The 20214-nt window shown below is 38.6% G+C and overlaps 2 protein-coding genes across 2 annotated transcripts in view; one reads left to right on the forward strand and one right to left on the reverse strand.

Annotated features, from left to right (window-relative positions):
* Positions 1–930, forward strand: part of LOC134654629 (histone acetyltransferase KAT2A) — a 32704-nt gene extending 31774 nt beyond the window's left edge. The window contains exon 20 of the mRNA XM_063510102.1: positions 700–930. Coding sequence (XP_063366172.1) covers positions 700–766 — 67 coding nt within the window. The 3' untranslated portion in view covers positions 767–930. The remainder of the gene's footprint in view (positions 1–699) is intronic.
* Positions 931–7682: 6752 nt separating this feature from the next.
* The window catches only part of LOC134654622 (E3 ubiquitin-protein ligase goliath-like), a 60535-nt gene continuing 48003 nt past the window's right edge, over positions 7683–20214 (reverse strand). The window contains exons 4-11 of the mRNA XM_063510089.1: positions 16793–16925; positions 14491–14608; positions 13491–13562; positions 13013–13095; positions 12521–12617; positions 11006–11101; positions 9563–9669; positions 7683–7820 (exon numbers count right to left, since the gene is read on the reverse strand). Coding sequence (XP_063366159.1) covers positions 7757–7820; positions 9563–9669; positions 11006–11101; positions 12521–12617; positions 13013–13095; positions 13491–13562; positions 14491–14608; positions 16793–16925 — 770 coding nt within the window. The 3' untranslated portion in view covers positions 7683–7756. The remainder of the gene's footprint in view (positions 7821–9562; positions 9670–11005; positions 11102–12520; positions 12618–13012; positions 13096–13490; positions 13563–14490; positions 14609–16792; positions 16926–20214) is intronic.

Genomic DNA, 20214 nt, shown 5'->3' on the forward strand with positions numbered 1-20214 from the left:
GTCGCTGAACAAATATTGGGCAGTATGAGGAGTACAGCCTACCAGTTTAATTTTTTGCTCTTATTACAGGCCACACCCGGCATATGTGTGTGCCGCATATAAAAATGTACACATGCATGCTAAAGCTTTGGATTCCTCCGAAAACGGTGCCGTCATATTACGGCCGCTATATAGCGTTGACTGACGTCACTAGAACGTTGCCTATGTAAACAAGATGGCGCGGTTTCCTAGACGGCGCTACGTTACGTTGATTGTCAACCTAACGTAAGATGACGGCCGTCATGACGGTGTCGATAGTTTCGTGAACGTTTTATTAGATAGCGGTGACGCCATTTTGAATAAATGACACGAGATTTGAATAAATGATTCCGTACTACGATTATTTTCCTCTTCTGATGATATTTCATCCTCCAAGTAAATTATAGATGATCAAGCAAATCTTGTCAGTAGGAAAAGGCGCGAAATTCAAATTTTCTATGGGACGTTATCCCATCGCGCCTACATTTTTCAAATTTGCCGCTTTGACCTTGGCGGATGACGGTGTGTTATGACGCCGTGGTACTTTCCACATGTCGCCACCGTAAAGACGGCCGTCTTTTGCTGCCGCTATATGACGGCCGTCATATGACGGCACCGTTTTCGGAGGAATCCAAAGCTTAAGCTAAAAGTTTTGCTATTCAAAATATTCCTTGTTAACAGGTGCGCAAACACGCTTGAGAAGTACTTCCAAACGAAGATGAAGGAGGCTGGGCTGTGGGACAAATGATCGGAGTTCAGTTTCGACGTGTTTTTCCTGCGAGAACTGCACAACATCCCCGCCGCCCCTGCGGACACCGCCGAGACTTGAATGTTTAATGTTCGAATACATTAGTGCACTTTTACCCCATCGTCCACTTTAGCCCCTTCTTTCACATTAACCCCGGCCACCCCTATGTGAACTTAGGGTGTTACTACCAATCGATCGATTTGTCTAGGTAGAAACGATCGACCCTTACTTTGAGATGTAAAATATTTTAACGTTTGTAGTTTTATTAGTACATAAGCAATTGAATAATCGATTTTACCTATTGTTAAGACTGATGTTATTTTCAAATTATGGTGTAGTATTCAGTATTTTTTAATATGTACTTTAATAGGTCTTCTTAAACTATTTCTTTTACTTCTCATGCCAAGGATAGCCAACATTTTTGATGTCTAATTACTCTTTATTTTTCTGGCTAATAATATTTCTAGTAATCTTTACATACTTCATTTTTATTTACAGTACTAGTTTCAATTTACTAGTGTAAATTAAAATATAGAAATGAAGTCTTAAGTATATCGATACTTATTCCTACCTATATAATACTATGTAATATTGTTCTGTAAGATAAAGTCCTATTAATGTGAGCAGAATATTAAATTGGTAGTTGTAGGTATAGATTTCGTGATTTAAGATATGCATGATATACAGCGGGCGCAGCATGGTTCCATTTTTATCACCTATCACTATGCCCGTCACTTTCGCACTTACATACTTGTTAGAACGTGACAGGCATGGTGACAAGCGATAAAAATGCGACCGTGCTACCGCCGCAGGTATACGTAAATACACGTAAGGAAGCGCTGTTGGCCTAGCGGTAAGAAGCACGCTCTTAACTACAGGGTGGCCAAATAAGAGGTATACACTTTATTTTTGAAATTGTATTCTATAAAACATAAAAAAAATATAATATGTAGGGTCAGCAATTACACATGGAAAATAATGTCAGACAAATGTCCACCTCTACCAGCATGGCAGATGCGAACCCTTTTCATCGCGTTTTTCATCACTTTTTCACACATTTCTGGCGTTATCTCAGCGACAGTGTTTCGAATATTTTGTTTTAATTGCTGAAGGTTCGTTGGCCTATTACCATAGACACGTCCCTTTAGATAGCCCCACAGAAAAAAGTCAGGAGCTGTTAAATCAGGCGATCTTGGGGGCCAGTCAATGTCACCGTTTCTCGAAATTAATCGACCGGGAAACGTTATTTTTAATGTTTCTATTGTTTTTAATGATTAAAACACGTTGTTCCGTCGTAAAACGCTCCATAATAAATTTGCCGTATCTACACAAACTAATTTTCATGCAATAACTGTCATATTTACCGCCAAAATAAAATGGCGGCAAAAAAAAGTTGTATACCTCTAAGTTGGCCACCCTGTACTTTCAATCCGGAGGTCGCGGGTTCAAACCTCGGCTCGTACCAATGAGGCATCTCCTGATGGTACATTACATATGCCTACTATTTTTACTATCACTGATTAGTCATAATTATTTTAATTGTAATAAATCAAATTACTAAATACGTGTTTGACACATGTTACAGTAGGTAGTTGAATAATGATATTTTGCTTAGAATTCCTTTAATTTTAGTAAGTAAGTAAGGATAAATATGTAAATAATTTATTGACAACATGATAATGTGATAATACTGAAATGTTAGGTAATTTCTTGTAATGTTTAATATCGTGTCAACTTTGTACAAGTCACACCAAGTTTCTACTAGGATTGTATTTCTATAGAATGAAACAAGTACGAAGTACTGTTTTTTTTTGGCAGAACACCTTTAAATATGTACTATTATGTATACATAATTATGTGTACGTTGGGACTGGTCACAATTAATATATTTAACCTTTTGGACGCCAATGACCGATATATACGCACCGCAGGTCCAACGCTAAAGACGTATTAATCGGTCATAGACCACAGAGCAACATAGACCTAGGTGCATATGCATAAAGTTCAATTTCAGTTTTGACACTTCGGTGACGTGGCGTCTGAGAGACAGCTTTTGTGTTTGCCACGGCGTCGAAAAGGTTAAATTGTCATTCTGAAATAGAATTAAGGTTTTTGCTCAATATGTAACACGCTATTATGCGTTAAAAAAAAAGATCTTTTTGGGTGTAATAAATGATTTTACATATTTTTGGTTTTACTCGATACACACACACGCACATAAATACATGGCACAGGTCAAAGAAAACACAAATATCAATACTGTATTGGTTTTTATTGTTTTTATCTTAACTCTTCGCGTACACGTGGCATCCACGCACAGATGGGAATGTATCATTAACTTTAACATCATTAACTGAATTACAAGTACATACCAGTCTCCTTTGTTATAAAAATCGGTTAGATTTTCGTATAAGTACCTAAATGTACTAAGTTATAACTTAAATGCTTACTTACAGCTAAACGTAAATATTGTTTCTTATAATATAAACATTTGAACAAATATCGCTTTTGAATGCAATTATTTTATTGTGTTAGTAAGATAAATTCATTAAAGTCCATCAGTGTAAAAATGTTAAAAGTTAGGATAATTCTTTAAAATATTTTCGTATTTACAAGCCTGCAGCTTTCCATTAACCTTTTGGACGCCAATGACCGATATATCCGCACCGTGGGTTCAACGCCAAAGACCGAGTAATCGGTCGCAGACCACAGAGCAACATAGACCTACGTGCACATGCATAAAGTTCAGTTTCAGTTTTGACACTTCGATGACGTGGCGTCAGCGTGACAGCTTTTGTGTTTGACACGGCGTCGAAAAGGTTAACCAATGAACCACTAGGGTCTCGTTTTATAAAAGGCTTGTGGTTCTGAACGCAACTACTCCCTAGGTTCAGATTGCACTGTGTAATAATTTTAATATAAAATGAAAATACTTAGTTTTCATTGATAAAAAGTGATTTCTGTTCATCCACAAACAGCTTGTAAACTGTAATTGCGTAAAGGCAAATCTCTGTTTCTAACAAATACGCTCGGTTGAAAGAGGTCGCTAGCCTTTTATAAAACGCAAACCTGTTTAAAAATTGTAGTCACAATCACAACCAAATAAATCATATTTTGACGAATACCTTACGTCATAACGAAAGTTAAATATATATAAAATAGTATTTTGGGGCATGTTCCATTTTAGCGTAAGCCCACATAAAATAATTGCATTAAAAAGCGTAACTTGAAGTTAATTTCCGACTAGATTTTATTAACTACCACAGAGCCACGTCGGGTACCCTATAACCGCTACCTAGCGCGACTACAGATTGATAACTATACTGTGGGCAACCCTTAACGAAAATATTAGGACTTTTAACCCTTAAACAAAACGCCCCATTATTAAGCCCCGGTCACACTCTCGCCAAAAACCATACGAAACAATACGCGCCTTGTCTTATCTCTCGTATGTTTAACAAAGGAAAGCCCACACGTCTTAAGCAGGGATGTCGCGAACATCCGCATCCGCAACCGCGGAACTTCCGCATTATTTTCAACATCCGCATCCGCATAAAATCGATGCGGAGCTTATGCGGATGCGGATGTCGAACAAGTCGGTACAGAAACGTCTTAGCGGCGGCGTAAGTGCTAATAGGTAATTTCGTCATTACCTATAACGAAATCGTCTAGATCCAGAAAAGTCGGCCAAGTTACTGTTTATTAAATATAACGCACCTATATTCTTGCTCAAATACTAAACGTTACGTTTTTTTTAATAAAAAAATACTAAAAATGTAATATTTGACGTTTTCTAAGTACCTAATCTTGACATCCGCATCCGCGGATGTGAGCCTTTAAATATCCGCATCCGCGGATTTCAAAAAATCTGCATCCGCAACATCCCTGGTCTTAAGTTCTCAGTGTGAGTGTAGCCGGGGTAATTAATACCCGGCGAAAAAGTAGGTATAGTCAGCAGCAATAGTTGCTAAGCGGGCGAGGTGTTCAAAATGATCTTGACTTGACTTTATTGTTAAGAGAATAAGAGCGCGTCAAGGTAATTTTGAACACTTCGCCCGCTTAGCAACTTCTGTTACTGATTGTATGTAACGCAAACATACACGTCCGTAGTACTCATTAATATATGCCTTAGATAGACGAGCAAAGAGTTAAAGCCGCCACACACGCATTGAATTAAATGACTGAATAGTTTATTATCATGCCGCGATCAGAAAGGGATTAGAAATAACAGATTTCCATACACTTACGTCAAAATCAATATGGATTGACAGCTATCTCAATCCCTTTCTAATCGCGATTCAGTAATACAAATATGGTTGTCACTTAAATTCTTTTTATTTTATTTATAAGATTTAAATTTATTGTTTCCGATTTATCTGATGGCGTCTGTAAAAATAAATCTGATACCATTCAATTCCGAACCTTACTGCGTACATAATAAAATACAATTTAGTGAAACATGTGTGGCGGTTACATCCTCCTAAATATAAAATGAAATAGCGTATATGGACGGAGACACTTTACACAATGTATGGCCCCAGATCCACAACCGGTGGTGAGGTTCACAGAATCTGGGGCCTATTGCATAACATTTTACAACTCATAATACAAGCGGAAGTCTCTTTCTAATAAAAGGGAATGAAAAGAGGCGTCCGCTTGTATTGAGTTGTAAAATGTTACGCAATAGGCCCCTGGCAATAATCATTAATATTAGTAGTCATATATATGCACATACAAACAGATACAATCAATAACATAATTGGATAAGCTGACAAGCTACTGCGTCGCGCGTCACCTATATGAGCGTCAGGAAAAATATTCGCTAATCAGGAATTTTGTCAGGTCATTCAAAATGTGTAGGGTTATTCGCCAGTAACTGGCCACCCTAAACTAAAAATGAATTCTATTCACCTACAAACAGAATTCATTTTAGTATAAGGTGACTATACTGGGTCAACCAAATCTTGTCAGTAAATAGGAACAAAGAAACTATACTCATGCTTTTCTTTTGGGTGCTAGTACTAGTGTTAGACAAAGATAGTATGATTCTCTCTGTCTATGTTTGTTATCAAACAGACCTTCGACACACTATAGTTATTGAAGGCTGGCCAGTTATTGAAACCTTATACTAAAATTAATTCTGTTTATAGGTGCATAGAATTCATTTTTAGTTTAGGGTGGCCAGTTAGCATGTCCCGGGTACATTCGTTGACTTTTGATGTTTTGTCCACAGAAGTGACCTTTTTCTGAAATGTGTTTGACCCAAGGTTGCAAGAACGCCAAACTGCGCTAAACAACGTTGTATTAATTTGTACATGAATATGTCTCACTATTGTTATATTAAAGTGAATATCGCAATATTCAAAACTATATAATATAGCAGTGAAGTTTTAACTCGCATATTTATATGAGATCAACAGCCAATCCTTGTTTTAAGTACAAATACTTGCAAATGGTATTCAAACATAACTAAACGATTTGGCAACTAAAACTTCATTGGTTAAAATATAAAGAAATCAGGTTTCTAATTATTCTAAGCATATTTAAAATTTAAATAGTAAAATCGTTTTATATTGGTACAAAATTGATTAGGTAAGTAAGTGCAAAAGGCCGATTATATCTCATTAGAAATCAAAAATATCTGAACTCGCACTGACATATAAATCGTGTTGATTCTTAGTACTGTATTTTTTTCGATATTTCTGATAGCATCTGTACAAAAAAAGAACCATCAAACATATCAAATAAAAAGCTATAAATTTATTTACATACAATACACCTTATTCCATCTCCGTAAGGTTCAAATCTCAAAGTTAAAACGTATACTAAATACAAGTATGTACTAATCGGCCTTTTGCAATTTAACCACTATATTACTAAAGTGTCATTCAATAGAACTTGCTAAGTATGTAAACAAAACTTACTAGTAAATTGACATTTAGTGTCAATTTTAGTATGGCGGTTTGTTTACATACTTAGCAAGTTCTATTGAATGACACTTTAGCTAGAACATAGTTGTAAAAGCATTTGTCCCACTCTAAATAACTTTGTAGGAAAGAGATGCTAACTGCGACATATCTAAGCTAATTCAGGTAGGGGTGTATGGGGTAAACATAGTTTATGCTACATCGCAAAGGAAGTAGGTTACAGGACCCAGAAGATTGCATAGAGATGCCTCGTTAGGGGACAGGCGGGGTAACTTTGAACAATATTTTTGTATAACTAGTTGACCCTAAGACAGGTAAATCCTGATTCACAGATAGTCAAAAGTGTACTGATGTCAGCCACGTTAATACAATTGGGGAATATTTCCTGTCCATTTTAACCCCTCCTGTCACCAGTTACCCCACTTTACGGTACATTATAAACTGACTAGGCATCTCAACGCAAGTCTTATGTGAGATTAGGGCTCAATATAGGAAACCTAGATCGAGCCCGTCGACTAGGCGGCGTGGTATAACTAGCTTACGATAAAATATCACTTGTCCACTGAACGTCACGTCACTGGAAGTACCATGAGTATTTTATTCTAAGTTTATTTTATGAACACATCACTGACTCACTTCACTCATACAAATGTCTTTCCGATGGGGCGCTGTGATTACTCTGTCTCTTTTATTTTATATAGACGGAGGAAGACAGCTATAGTACGCTCTTCTACTGGCTTTTATAGTCCAATTCTTTTGTATATCATTACATTTTACGTCCGGGTATTCGGGAATCTTAATTTTCAACGTCTTTTTTCGCATTTTTGTATACATAGTTTTGAGGGATCATTTGGCTTTAATTAAGCTGTTATGTGGTAGCCCGTTGATAAACGTATTCATTTCTCATGTTGCCATTTCGTTTTAACCCTACTACACCGGAAGTCAGTTTTCAACGAACGGACTATAAAGCCTCACAGACAGCGCAACACTGAAGGTAACGCACGGAGGGCTCAAGCTGTCCCTGTCACACCTGCGTGACGCGGCCGTACAGCCGTGTCCCGTCTCAGTCTTGCGCGGCCGACGTGTCGGCGCGCGGCGCGGTGCAGTCGGGCGACGATGTGTGAGATCTGAAAATGGCAGTTGGTTTTACCATAGAGAAAAAAAATACATAGAGTGCTCACTCCATACATCAGTTTTAGTACCAAAAAGACTATTAGCATCGAGTAGCGGAACTATCAGTACTGTTACATCTATTGTCAAGTAGCAGTACTGATAGTTCCTCTACTCGATGCTAGATGTAGACACTGAAATTAATAGTCTGAACTGATGTATGGAGTGAGCACTCTTGTCTTACTTATTTCTCTATGGTTTTACTAAAAATCTGTTACATATCTCATGACAGCATTCTACGTTGTTAAATTTTTTTAAGCCTCCGAATTTTTAAAGAATAACAGAGTAAATTAAACAAAGATGTTTCTACAAAGTTCAAACATGCAAGGAAAACGAAAGAAAAGTTATGGTTAAACAGCTACGTAATACGGCCGATTTTTCCAAGGCCCCAACGTTATCATTTCTCAGTACAAAATTTATCCGTCAAACCGTAGCCATTTTGGTGGTGGGCAAGCTTTGTATGTGTGCGTAAAAATGTGTATGTGTGGGTTTATTGCACGTTTTTAGGGATGTGGACTTGTCGATTTTAATCATGTTATATATCGATACTCTCTACACAGCGGAACGGAATAGCGATTAATGAAGCTTCGATATCTTCACTAAAATAAACACCCGGGAAATGCTAATGGATAATTAATATTTTATAAAATAATAATAAACTCAATTATTGTGAAAAACCTATTTTATTTGGTTATAATGTAACTTTTATATATGTGGCGTTCCATGCCTCCTTTAGACAATAATCCAAATAATTATAACGGGGTCATAATAAAGAAATACTTTAAAAAAATCTAAATTAATGTTTACAAGGATAAATTATATATCCGGTTTAATTTATCGCCCGTTTTGGATTTACACACTGTATATAGAGTTATGTTATAATGGTTATCTGTTAATTTTAGGTACTTTAAATCCTTTCAAGTAAAATTTAAATTTTAAAAAGGCCGTATAGTTTATCGATATGACTTTATCGACATGACTACATGCCTTTGGTTCCTGATTGTAAATCGTATATAAAATGCGTCTGTGTGTGTGAGGCTACGGTGACAGATGGCTTGGGCATCATCTTTAAAAATAATATATCTATGGATTTTTCGATCCGCTGACTGATTTTTTAAACTCCAACATTTAGGAAGTGTCAGATTGTTTTTTTTTCATTCACTCATTTTTTTTCCACGATAATTAGGTGTGTGCCTCACAGTAGAACTTAGCCGAAGGAAAATTCTAGATAATGTAGCAAACTGAGCACGTACACGTCGTACATTTAACTTTAAAATTATCCGTGAAGCATTCTCTACTAAAGTAGGTTCGCCATGCCCTGAATGCTTCACGGATATCTCAGGTATCATAATTATGGTATACTAATTCCTTCACATGTTATAATAATGAGGTCATAGAGAAATATAATAAGACAAGAGTGCTCATTCCATACATCAGTTCAGACTATTAATTTCAGTGTCTACATCTAGCATCGAGTAGCGGAACTATCAGTACTGCTACTTGACAATAGATGTAGCACCGACCGGAAAGTCTTATCTCAACAGCATAAGACTTTCCGGTCGGTGCTACATCTATTGTCAAGTAGCAGTACTGATAGTTCCGCTACTCGATGCTAGATGCTAATAGTCTTTTTGGTACTAAAACTGATGTATGGAGTGAGCACTCTATGTATTTTTGAGGTGTATAAGAGACATGTTACCTGTCGGCGGTGTCGCGGCGCGGCAGCGACGGCGCCAGCTCGTCGGGCGACGACGCGCGCGACGAGCGCGAGCTGCCCGCCTCCGAGTACGAGTTGTCGCTCGTTAGCTGAAACAACAACGTAGGTTTTACCATAGAGAAAAAAATACATAGAGTGCTCACTCCATACATCAGTTTTAGTACCAAAAAGACTATTAGCATCTAGCATCGAGTAGCGGAACTATCAGTACTGCTACTTGACAATAGATGTAGCACCGACCGGAAAGTCTTATGCTGTTGAGATAAGACTTTCCGGTCGGTGCTACATCTATTGTCAAGTAGCAGAACTGATAGTTCCGCTACTCGATGCTAGATGTAGACACTGAAATTAATAGTCTGAACTGATGTATGGAGTGAGCACTCTATGTATTTTTTTCTCTATGGTTTTACACACTGCCAGACGTGTCTCTCTCCGCGATTTCGTCGCTTTGCTACAGGTAGCTAAAAGTACATCCGTTCGGCCCCAATTTTGGGGAAAGCCATAAGCCGCGCGTGGCGCTGTCGCCACTTAGCGGCCATATCTGTGCTGATCGTAACAGACGCCTTTTGTTAGAGAGTGAGTCTTCTGTACTTAGTACTATTATTTATTCTGTGACACTGCTATTCATTCAGTTGTATGCGACCAACTTGAATAACTATGGGGACCGCGTTGGAGGTTCTGCCATCTTGTGGCCTGAATCGAAAACATACACATGTACATTGCCCAAGAAAGTGCTGCCATCTACCGTTCTCGTACGTTTTCTTGTGCATAGCATCTGCCATCTTCTGGGCTACATCGGAAGCATAAACTTCACATTCACGCCTCGCGCCAAAAATCTGACGGCTCCAATGCTGCCCCCTATAGTTCATGCACGCTCCCTATAGAAGTCTAAGTGTAGCTCAAAAATGACCCCACGGGAATTGTGCCGCTAGCGACGCAACTGTACTGTGCGCATGTTGACAAAGTCAAATATTGTTATGCCACGCAAGAGGTTTTTAACCAATCAATTTTATTTTAATAGCAGGAAATGGTATATTTGGTAATATTCAAAGCTGCGGACAAGTTCTTTTTATAAAGAAGGGATAACGTCTCAAATATTGCAAGAACCCATCTGCGCCAGCAATAATCTTGCCTAACGATGCACACAAACATAAAATCATGACTACAAAGATGCGCAATAAGTACGCGATAACTATCCAAATAAAGATTGGATGCGTATTTTTATTAGGCGTACTCACCAGTTTAAACCAAACCATGTAGAAAGCAAACCGGGACTGGAACCTTAGGTGGCATGAGCTTTCTATGCCAGAAATGTGGGAGGTCGTGCCGCTCACGTATCGGCCTCCACAGTCACCAAACCCGTTGCCTAAACAATGCATAAATCGTCTGCAATAGACGGAAAGGCCTGTGATGATGATGACTGACCAGTGTGAGCGGATGGCGGTTCCGCGCGGGGCTGATGGCGCGGCTGCGAGCCTCCTCCACATCCAGCTGAAGAATGCTCTCCTGGCTTCCAGTGAACTACGGGAAAAAGGCTAAAGGTTATTTCCTTAGATACTGACAGCCAACGGACAGGTTAAACCAGGGGTCGGCAACCCGCGGCTCTTTAGAGGCACACGTGCGGCTCTTCATGTCACCCAAAAAATTTATAGTTGAGAGTTCTTAAACCCCTGAAATCAACATTTGCCGCTCATTGAGCTTCCGAATACTGGCGGTTTCTTCTGCTTTTCTTAAAAGTTTGTCGACCCCTGGCCCGTTGTATGATCTTGAAATAACGAACACATATTGTTCCAATAATGTAGAATTCCACTAACAAATAAATTTTAAAATCAACCCCTAAGAGGGTGAAAATGGGGATCCTGTAATACTTCAGTCGGAACATGTTTTGTTAAAAATCCGTATGAATTGATCAGTTTTACTGAGGGGGGTTTTGAAAAACAAAATGGAAAAAGCCACCGCCTAGAGCGATATTAAAAATGTTAAGTGCCGCAAAGTGTTTTATTCTAGATATTTCCTTGATTCCTAAACTAAGCCTGGTGCAACCTAATATAACGCAGAGACTGATTAACAAGTGTGACCAACAGACAAAAATAAACTCATACACATATCTCATTACCTTATTTTTGGCAATATCCGACCTACACGATGTAATCTTGTTTTAACAAGTAAACAAGCAATTAGTTAATGTTTTGTGTTTCGAGCGTGTATCTCCGATTGCACTTTAGTCTTTAATTTCATTGTGCTAGTGTCACGATGGATTATCGTCCGTTAACCTCCGCTATCGGTCGTCATGGTCATTGGTTTTAAAGTAATTGGTTTCGATTTTCATATTTTCGCATGAATTACTTTAGTTTGTAATATTTGCGTACCTTACTTATTTATATACTTACTCAACCTACCTTACTTATATACTCTGGCGATCACTAGATTCTACGAGAAATAATATGTGGCCAAGACCAAACATTTTTGTAAAATTCTGTCGTTAATTTCCTGTTACTCGGAAAACCAAAGGAACTGATTTGGAATCCGAATCAGGTAAAACCAAGTGTGATTTGGCCAGATCCAACGACAATGACGTTTGAATTGAACTGAGCGGTTAAAAAGCTCGAACATTCATCCAAATGGCTGTTTGGGTAGTATATTAGTTAGATGCCCCAAACTAAGCAAAGTTACTATGGCTACTAGGCGACGATATACATCCGTATGTAGATGAATACATAGTTACATACATAACATCCAAAACTCAGAAAAAATAATTCATGATAAACACACATAATAATGCCCTTAACAACCAGACCTTGGGTCTTCAACAGAAAGACACGATGTCACGATCCTCAGTATTGAGGGAGAGACGGAAGATAAGTGCCCTTACTGGGATTCAAACCCTGGACCCTGCTTCTACCCACTACAGGCTAGGAAGCCGTCAAAGAAAAAACTTACCACAAAGCCATAATACTTGAGTATGTCCATCTTGCACATCGGGCACGTTCTGTGCTCTAGGAGCCAAGGATCGATGCAGTTCTTGTGGAAATCGTGTCTGGAAACACACAAGATAATTAGTAACTCGGGTAAATCAAACAATATGTAGCTGTTTGGTTAGGCAGTGTAACACAAATAGTTTATTTTCTTGTTGAAAATCATCGACGGTTAATAGTTCTGTTATGTATTTTACTTATCATGTAACTTTACTAAGAAAATGTATTAGTTTTTTCTTCGGAAATATCAAAACTGACATGTTCCCCCTAATAACATGGAATTCATAAGTATCTTTGACGATGACAGAGTACACAACTCCAAAAATCAAATTAATTATTATTTCATAATACGAATTACTACCTATCTAAATCTGGGCAACTATGGCTAGACTACCTCTCCTCCATGCCATCCGTAGTAGTAATCCTATCTATAGTTTTATAATTTGTATTGACTCACCTACAAGGCAGAGATCTGAGCGTCTCGGACACTTTATAAGGCTCTATACAGATGGCGCAACACTCGCCGTCGCCTTGGACTTCCTGAAAACATCAAACATAATATGACATGTTTTTTTCATGTAGTAGGTACATCCTTATTTGGGTCGACCGACTGGAAGCAATCCTGGGGCCCATTTCTCGAACCGTATTAGTCTAATATTATTAGTGTGTTGCCATGGTAACCCATACGACTTGACAGTTCGTGGGCTAATAATATTAGTCTAATACCGTTCAAGAAATGGGCCCCTGTAGGTTATCCTAAGTATCGGTGGACGGGTAGATTGGGGAGACCAAGACTCATTTTGGGTCATCGCGCCAACCAAGTAAATACTTCCAAACAATTGGTGGTCCAAGAAGTCCAATATTAAATCTTAAGACTACTGAACTTAAGGCAGAAATAATTAAATAAAGAAGTACGATTGATAACTTTAACTTACTCTGTCTTCAGTCTTCAAACTCTTAACAGGTATTTTGGATAACGCTTTCTTCGCTGCACAGCAAAGTCGTTTCTGAAAACAGGTAAACAGTCATAAAATATTTACTACACATTAAAATCTTCAACTTACTATGATTATAAACTAAAAATAAAACACAATAGGTACTTATGCAACTTATTTGAGGAAACTGTATGCTTGAAAAATTGTTGCACGGAACTATTATCTTTTAAAATTGACTGTTATATTTAGACATGTGTCGAATTCGCATTAGACACAACAAGTGTCGTCGTTTAAACTAGTCATACCGGTTCAAATTATATAATATCATTAAGTATATTGCACCATCTATGACGTAAGTATGTTTGATGATATGTACGAGTAGAAATGCCGAGAACAGGCATCAGTCCTTGAGGTGTATTTTGATTTTAATAACAGGTCATGAACTTGATCTGGATTTATTATGGATACGGTCATCAAAATCGTTGTATAGGTACTGAATATTTCGTTTCATAGTCTCTTAAATATTAAACTTCAAAGTAGTACCTATGTCGTCATTATAGTTTGATCTACTATAAAAGCTAATAATTAAACAAAATTAGATAAGTATATCAGTAGACAAAAATATAGTACAAAAGACATCAACGCACTTCTTAATCATTAAATAGTAGCGCGTTGATGTCTTTTTTTGTTCTTTGGCGACACGTCATTAAGATTACAATTTGGTATCTTCTTCTTCTTCCAGTACAATCTCCTACCAGAGGTCGGCTATCATGAGGGCTATACGAACTTTAGACACAGCTGCGCGGAATAATGAGCGTATGCTCTGTTTGAACCATGTTCGGAGATTTTTGAGCCATGAGATACGTCTTCGTCCGGATGATCTTATACCTTGGATCCTTCCTTGGATAATTTGGTACAGTTTGGTATACGAAGTCTTAATTCAACCTTTAAAGTCGACGAGTAGAAAAAATAATTATGAATACATTGTACACATGCTCACCGAAAGTCTGTCCTTCGCATGTATGTAGCGGAAGCGCTGGATGTAGTAGAAGACGAGCCACGCGAGGCTGATCACCATCAGCACGATGAACGATATTGACACGAACAGCACCGATGTTCTGAAATGGAAGAATCCCATTTTACAGTACATTCATTGCCACCCAGCCAAACAAGACATCCGCGGCAGGCCACAAAAATTTCGTCATATAAAGCTGTAGTACCACGATCCCGACTATCGGGTCGTCCGGTCTGGGAACGAAATCATAAAATACCCGATAGTCGGGTTTTCGGCATTGAATGTGTTAATTTCAATTGGACGCGGATTCTGATGCTGGACGTGCAAACGGGACACATACGTGCATCGCTGGCTCGGCCACACGTTTCTCACACCGGAGCGGCGTGTGGAGTGGACCCGCATCGTCGCTCTTCTGTCTAAAGCAGCGGTCGGCAACCCGCGGCCCGCGGGCCGCATGTGGCCCGTGAAACTGTCACTTGCGGCCCGCGAGCCTCCCTGGCTATTTTGTATGTAATATTGACAAACGACAATGTCTGATAAAGTCATAAATATTAACAACGTGCGGCCCGCGTCAACTTCGTTAACTACTATGTGGCCCTTGGCTGCTAAAAGGTTGCCGACCGCTGGTCTAAAGGATGACACGCTAGACCGGGCTGGGGCCAGGCCGGAGCTTCTGGTGCTTCGTTTTCTATGGAAAGCACCACGTGATCACCGATCAGCCGTCATAGAAAATGGCTTGACGGACGCGCCTCGGCCCGGTGTAGCGTGTGTCATCTTTAACGTGACTATCATTCTAAACAAAATTATCGGTCGCGGTGTTGAGCATCAGACAGATTACCGTAATCATTGTCACATTAGTTGGACGCTTGTCCAGGATCTCGTTACTAAACCACAAATGGAAAGAATATTAGTATCAGCATTGCGGAAATTGGAAATGTGAGGAAATTTCCTTGTTATGGACCGTGGACACGCTAGGCATCGTAATGGCCCCTGAGTAACGTACGCATTTAATTTCATAAGCCTACAATAAAGTAAGAAAAAACTTAATTTTTCGTAATTGTAGTTACTTATAATTTTCCCGGAAGTTTGTGCAGCATCTTACAATGGTTTATTTGTTGCTAATGGGGTTTTCTCATGCAATGGTAGCTGAATGGTTCAAGCGTGCCATTTTCAAGGCAAAAGCCCGATGGGTGTAAGGTGGAATCCGGGTCTTATTAAACCCTTGACTGTCAAATACGTCAACTGGCGACTACACTCTACAGCCCAATATCAGCCTTCGCGCATTCCGACAAGGTTCAAAATGACGCGCCGTATCCGCGTGTGGTAGGTATTCAAATGGTTAAGGAGTCTGCCGGTTTTTTTAGCTGTTCGTATTAAAAAGCTGGAAGCTAAGCGTTTTGTACGGCTCAACACCAAACTATTCTATGTAAGTGCTAAGTGCTCGTTTGCGTTGTGTTGGGACTTGGGGACTAGCCGCAAGGTGGCGGAACAGAAACGGAATATTATTATATTATAACACGGAAACAACGTCGCGGTTTTTCGCGTGACAACGTCGCGTGACCATTTGACCAACTTACGCCAGGTCTTCATTCAAAGATGATGATCACTACGTTCTGAAAGGCTTTTTTACAACCAAGATAGATAAAGGCGTCGCGCGTCGCTATCAAGATATGCAAAGATTAACATTGCATTTTCTTTTGTTATCTTATAGACGATGGTGTGTCATAGACGAGGAAGGTCTACATGAATTTTCATACATCAAATACATATCTAAGATCGCTGCAGTGGACCCGGCTTATCCCATACGGCTTATGCCATACGTAATAAAATATAATACATATGTCTCCCATTTATTTCATCAGGTTCATCGCTGTATCCTAATAAGTTTTGTATGTAATTTTACGTATTTTTAAACTGTGTTGTGAACATAAAATAAGTATGTTTTAAGCAGCAATTTAATATTCGGTACATCAGGTACATGGTAACCCCAGAACTTGACGGACAAGACGAGTCGTAAAACTTACGTTACTTACGAGAGTTATGAGGAGGTAAGTCAGAGACAAATTGGCCTCCTTTTCCTTCAGAATCGGTAGAAAATACAATACATATAGTGGGAATATACTTATATATGAACGCTAAACGACTCTCCCTTAAGATATTCATCAACAGTAAATTTGTCAAAGCAACGTACGAAAAGCTGACGCTCTGACGAATGACGACCCCCATCAATAGACGTATCGCATCGAACTGGAGGATGAAGGGATATTGTATGAACAAGCATACTTACTTATTGATGTTGTTGTTGATGTGTGTGAAGGTGCGGCCCTTGATGATGCCGATGGTCACGTTGGTGTTGTTGTCGATGAGACGGGCTATTTCCTCGCCCTTCCATTTGTATGTGAACACCGCGCTTATGTTTCCTGAAAAAACGAACAAATCCTTTGAGCATGGCTGTGAATTTGTTAAATTCTCTTTCTGCTTCCTGTAACAGGAGCAATAAATTAAACTAAAGGCTGTACTCCTCAAACTGACCAATATTTGTTCAGCAACTTTTAAAAATTATGAATCCTTTAGACTTCCTGTTTTTCATACAAAATAAATAATGCCTTCAATGTACGCTGACATCAGTGTGTTTGACGTTGCTTGTCACGCTTTAAACACAACAAAATTTGCAATACATTGCGTCTTAGAATAAACATAAAAGTGTAATAAAAATCAAAATATGAGTTATTTTCTAAAGTTGCTGAACAAATGTTGGTCAGTTTGAGGAGTACAGCCTACAGTTTAATTTATTGCTCCTGTTACAGGAAGCACCATATATAGTGTAAGAGAGACGAATGATGCGGATTCGCGACAGACGTAATATTATTTAGGTTTATCATGTGTAATAACTTTCTGAAACAAAATCTAGATGAGGATGTTGACGAGTATAGAGGAATCCATTGCCTTTTGCTGTGCAGTAAAAACGGTTAAATAAGTTAATCGTTAACTGATAAAACGCTGACACTATGTCGTCATAATCATAAGATTATACCTATTCTACATAAGACACAACAGGATTAATTTTTAAAGATAGATATTTATATTTATTGAAATCAAATTTTACAGCATTACAGCTAACACCAATGCACTGTAAAATTACGAGTAAGTAGTAAAATTAAGTAAGTAATAATAAAGCTATTAATAAGCTACCTATTGCATGTTTGATCCGCAAAAACGTAAAAAATCTTTAAAAAGTTTATGACTTTGGTCAGCAAACAAGTCACAGTCAGGTGCAAAAGATAAAAAAATATTATAGATAGAAATCTCTATAGAATGCGCTCAAACAGACTTAATAAAGAACAAGAGGTTTCAAGAGGTTGAAAATAGCAAGAAGCTAGGGCTTCTTGTAATTTAAAGCACCATAACTTCGGTAACTTCGTTAGAACCCAAGACCCCTGAATACCTAGGAAGTCTAGCATGACCTATTTATCACGAGACGCTGCAAACAAGATCAGGCTCGCGTGCATAAGTAATTCAATTTGCCTACGACACGAGTCGCTAATGTCTTTAAGAAATACATTTATGTAATAACGTCAACTATGACGTCAAAGAAATGTTTACGAGTTACGAGCAGAGAAGAGAAATGTACAGTGGCGTTCAAAAGTGCATGGATAGATGTCGACCGTTATGCCTTAATGGCTCCTCTACACGATGGGCCAACGCCGGCCACTCCAAGGGACGCATTTATGCGTTAGAGGGAGCAAGTGATATTGCTATCTCATTCTACCGCATGGCTGCGTCCCTTGGAGTGGCCGGCGTTGGCCCATCGTGTAGAAGAGCCATAATATTACGGTTGAAACATGCACATCATCGCATCGCATCATTGCATCGTGCGGCATGCACTTTTGAACGCCAGTGTACCTAAGGCAGTCATAAAATTTTCTTAAATAAATAAATAAATAAAAGTAAAAATCAATTATTTCAGACCTTGGTCCGTACACTGTTAGTGTTAGTAGGTACTTAAAGTAATGTTTGAAGTCTTCTCTCTCGCTTAGTAAATAAGGTAATTCACTTACAATGTACCTAACATTGAATGAATTTTAACTAAAACTTAATATGTCAGAAGTATAGGTATAACAAGTACACACGTATCTATTTACATAGTAATTATGTGTCGTGTTGTTTATTAATGATATTAACTGAGCAATAACTGATTACGTACCTATCTAGCGATAGGTGATAAAGATAAAAAGATAGAATGTATTTTAATAAAAACAAATGAAATCGAGAATGTTCTGAATTTCATACTTTTGGACAAACACTCGGTATCTACTAAAGCAGTGGTTCCTAACCTGGGGGTAAAACTGGTATTTCACGGGGGTTATAAGCTAACCTAATTTAACAATACAACAAACGTACACGTTTTATTTTTTATTACCATTGGGAGGAGGGGTAAAATCAGGTTCCCTAATTAGTCATAGGGGTGACCGGACTGAAAAGGTTAGGAGCCACTGTACTAAAGTAAAGATGTCACTGTCAATATTTTTATATAATACGCCTTATTTTTTTAGAACAAGAATGACTCTGAATATTTTTTATGATCCTTCGGATCATGTTGTTGCACCATATTGAGTTTAATTACAGCGTTTTAGCGTGACTTCAGCAGTTTAGCAATGTGCCTAATGTTTTTATATCCCAGATTACGTAATAAAAATACAGTTCAATTTCCCCAAACATATTTTTTGTACTAAAATGTCAGATCAATTGCACAAATCGGGGCAATCGAACTGAAACTTTATCTAAAAACAAGATTTAGAACGTGCAATTAGGTCCCCACAAGCAGCGGTTAAACCATGGAGAATAGCGTGACAAATTATTTAACAATATTTTCAAACGTCAATATTTATCCTACCATACACTAAGGCCTAACCCCAGGGGCCACACCACACACCGAGGGTTTCGTGTCCCAGGCATAAACATTTGCCTACATTCTCTGGCTTCAGTCACCTATACTTCACCTTTCAAAACCACATGTGTACCCTCGTGTCCTTAACAAGGCGATAATCCAATAACGATAAGACTCGAAGTTCACCGATGACGCGGCCATGCTAACCATGCCGCTTTATCACATTAGAAACGTCGGAGTTTCAATTTTATTCCGATGGAGTAAAGTCGACTTTAATGGTTAGTTGGTGGTTAGGAGGCACGTGTGCTAGGGTTTCATTGTCAAGGTAACCTGATCCAGTGTATGCCGACACACGTGCGGGCCCCTAGTTATAAAAGGACGTAATTTCAATGGCATCTGTATAGAAGTTGGACGTTTAGTACCAGGGTTTGGTACGCTAGGTTAAATTAGTAATTCGTGCTTGTTTACGCATAGCAAAGTCTGGGTTTGTACTATAGAGGCGTCCGTGGAACTATACGGTAAACATACATGTTAATAAGTCAAAGGTTTAAAAATGTCGTTTGAATGTCAAGTTAATCTCCAAAATAGTTTTCTAAATAAATTGACAAAATTCAGTCATAAATACAAATATTCTGCTACCTACCATTTTTTTATGTGATAGTCAGCAAACGAGCAGACGAGCCGCCTGGTGGGAAGCGGTTATCGTCGCCCATGGACATAAGCCACATCACAGGAGCCACTTAAGCGTTGCCGACCCTTGAGAACCCTAAATACCCGCTTCTTGACAGTCTTGAAGAATCCCATGTCAATCATTCCACATT

The sequence above is a fragment of the Cydia amplana genome, chromosome 15, assembly GCF_948474715.1.
Source record: "Cydia amplana chromosome 15, ilCydAmpl1.1, whole genome shotgun sequence".
Classification (NCBI taxonomy): domain Eukaryota; kingdom Metazoa; phylum Arthropoda; class Insecta; order Lepidoptera; family Tortricidae; genus Cydia; species Cydia amplana.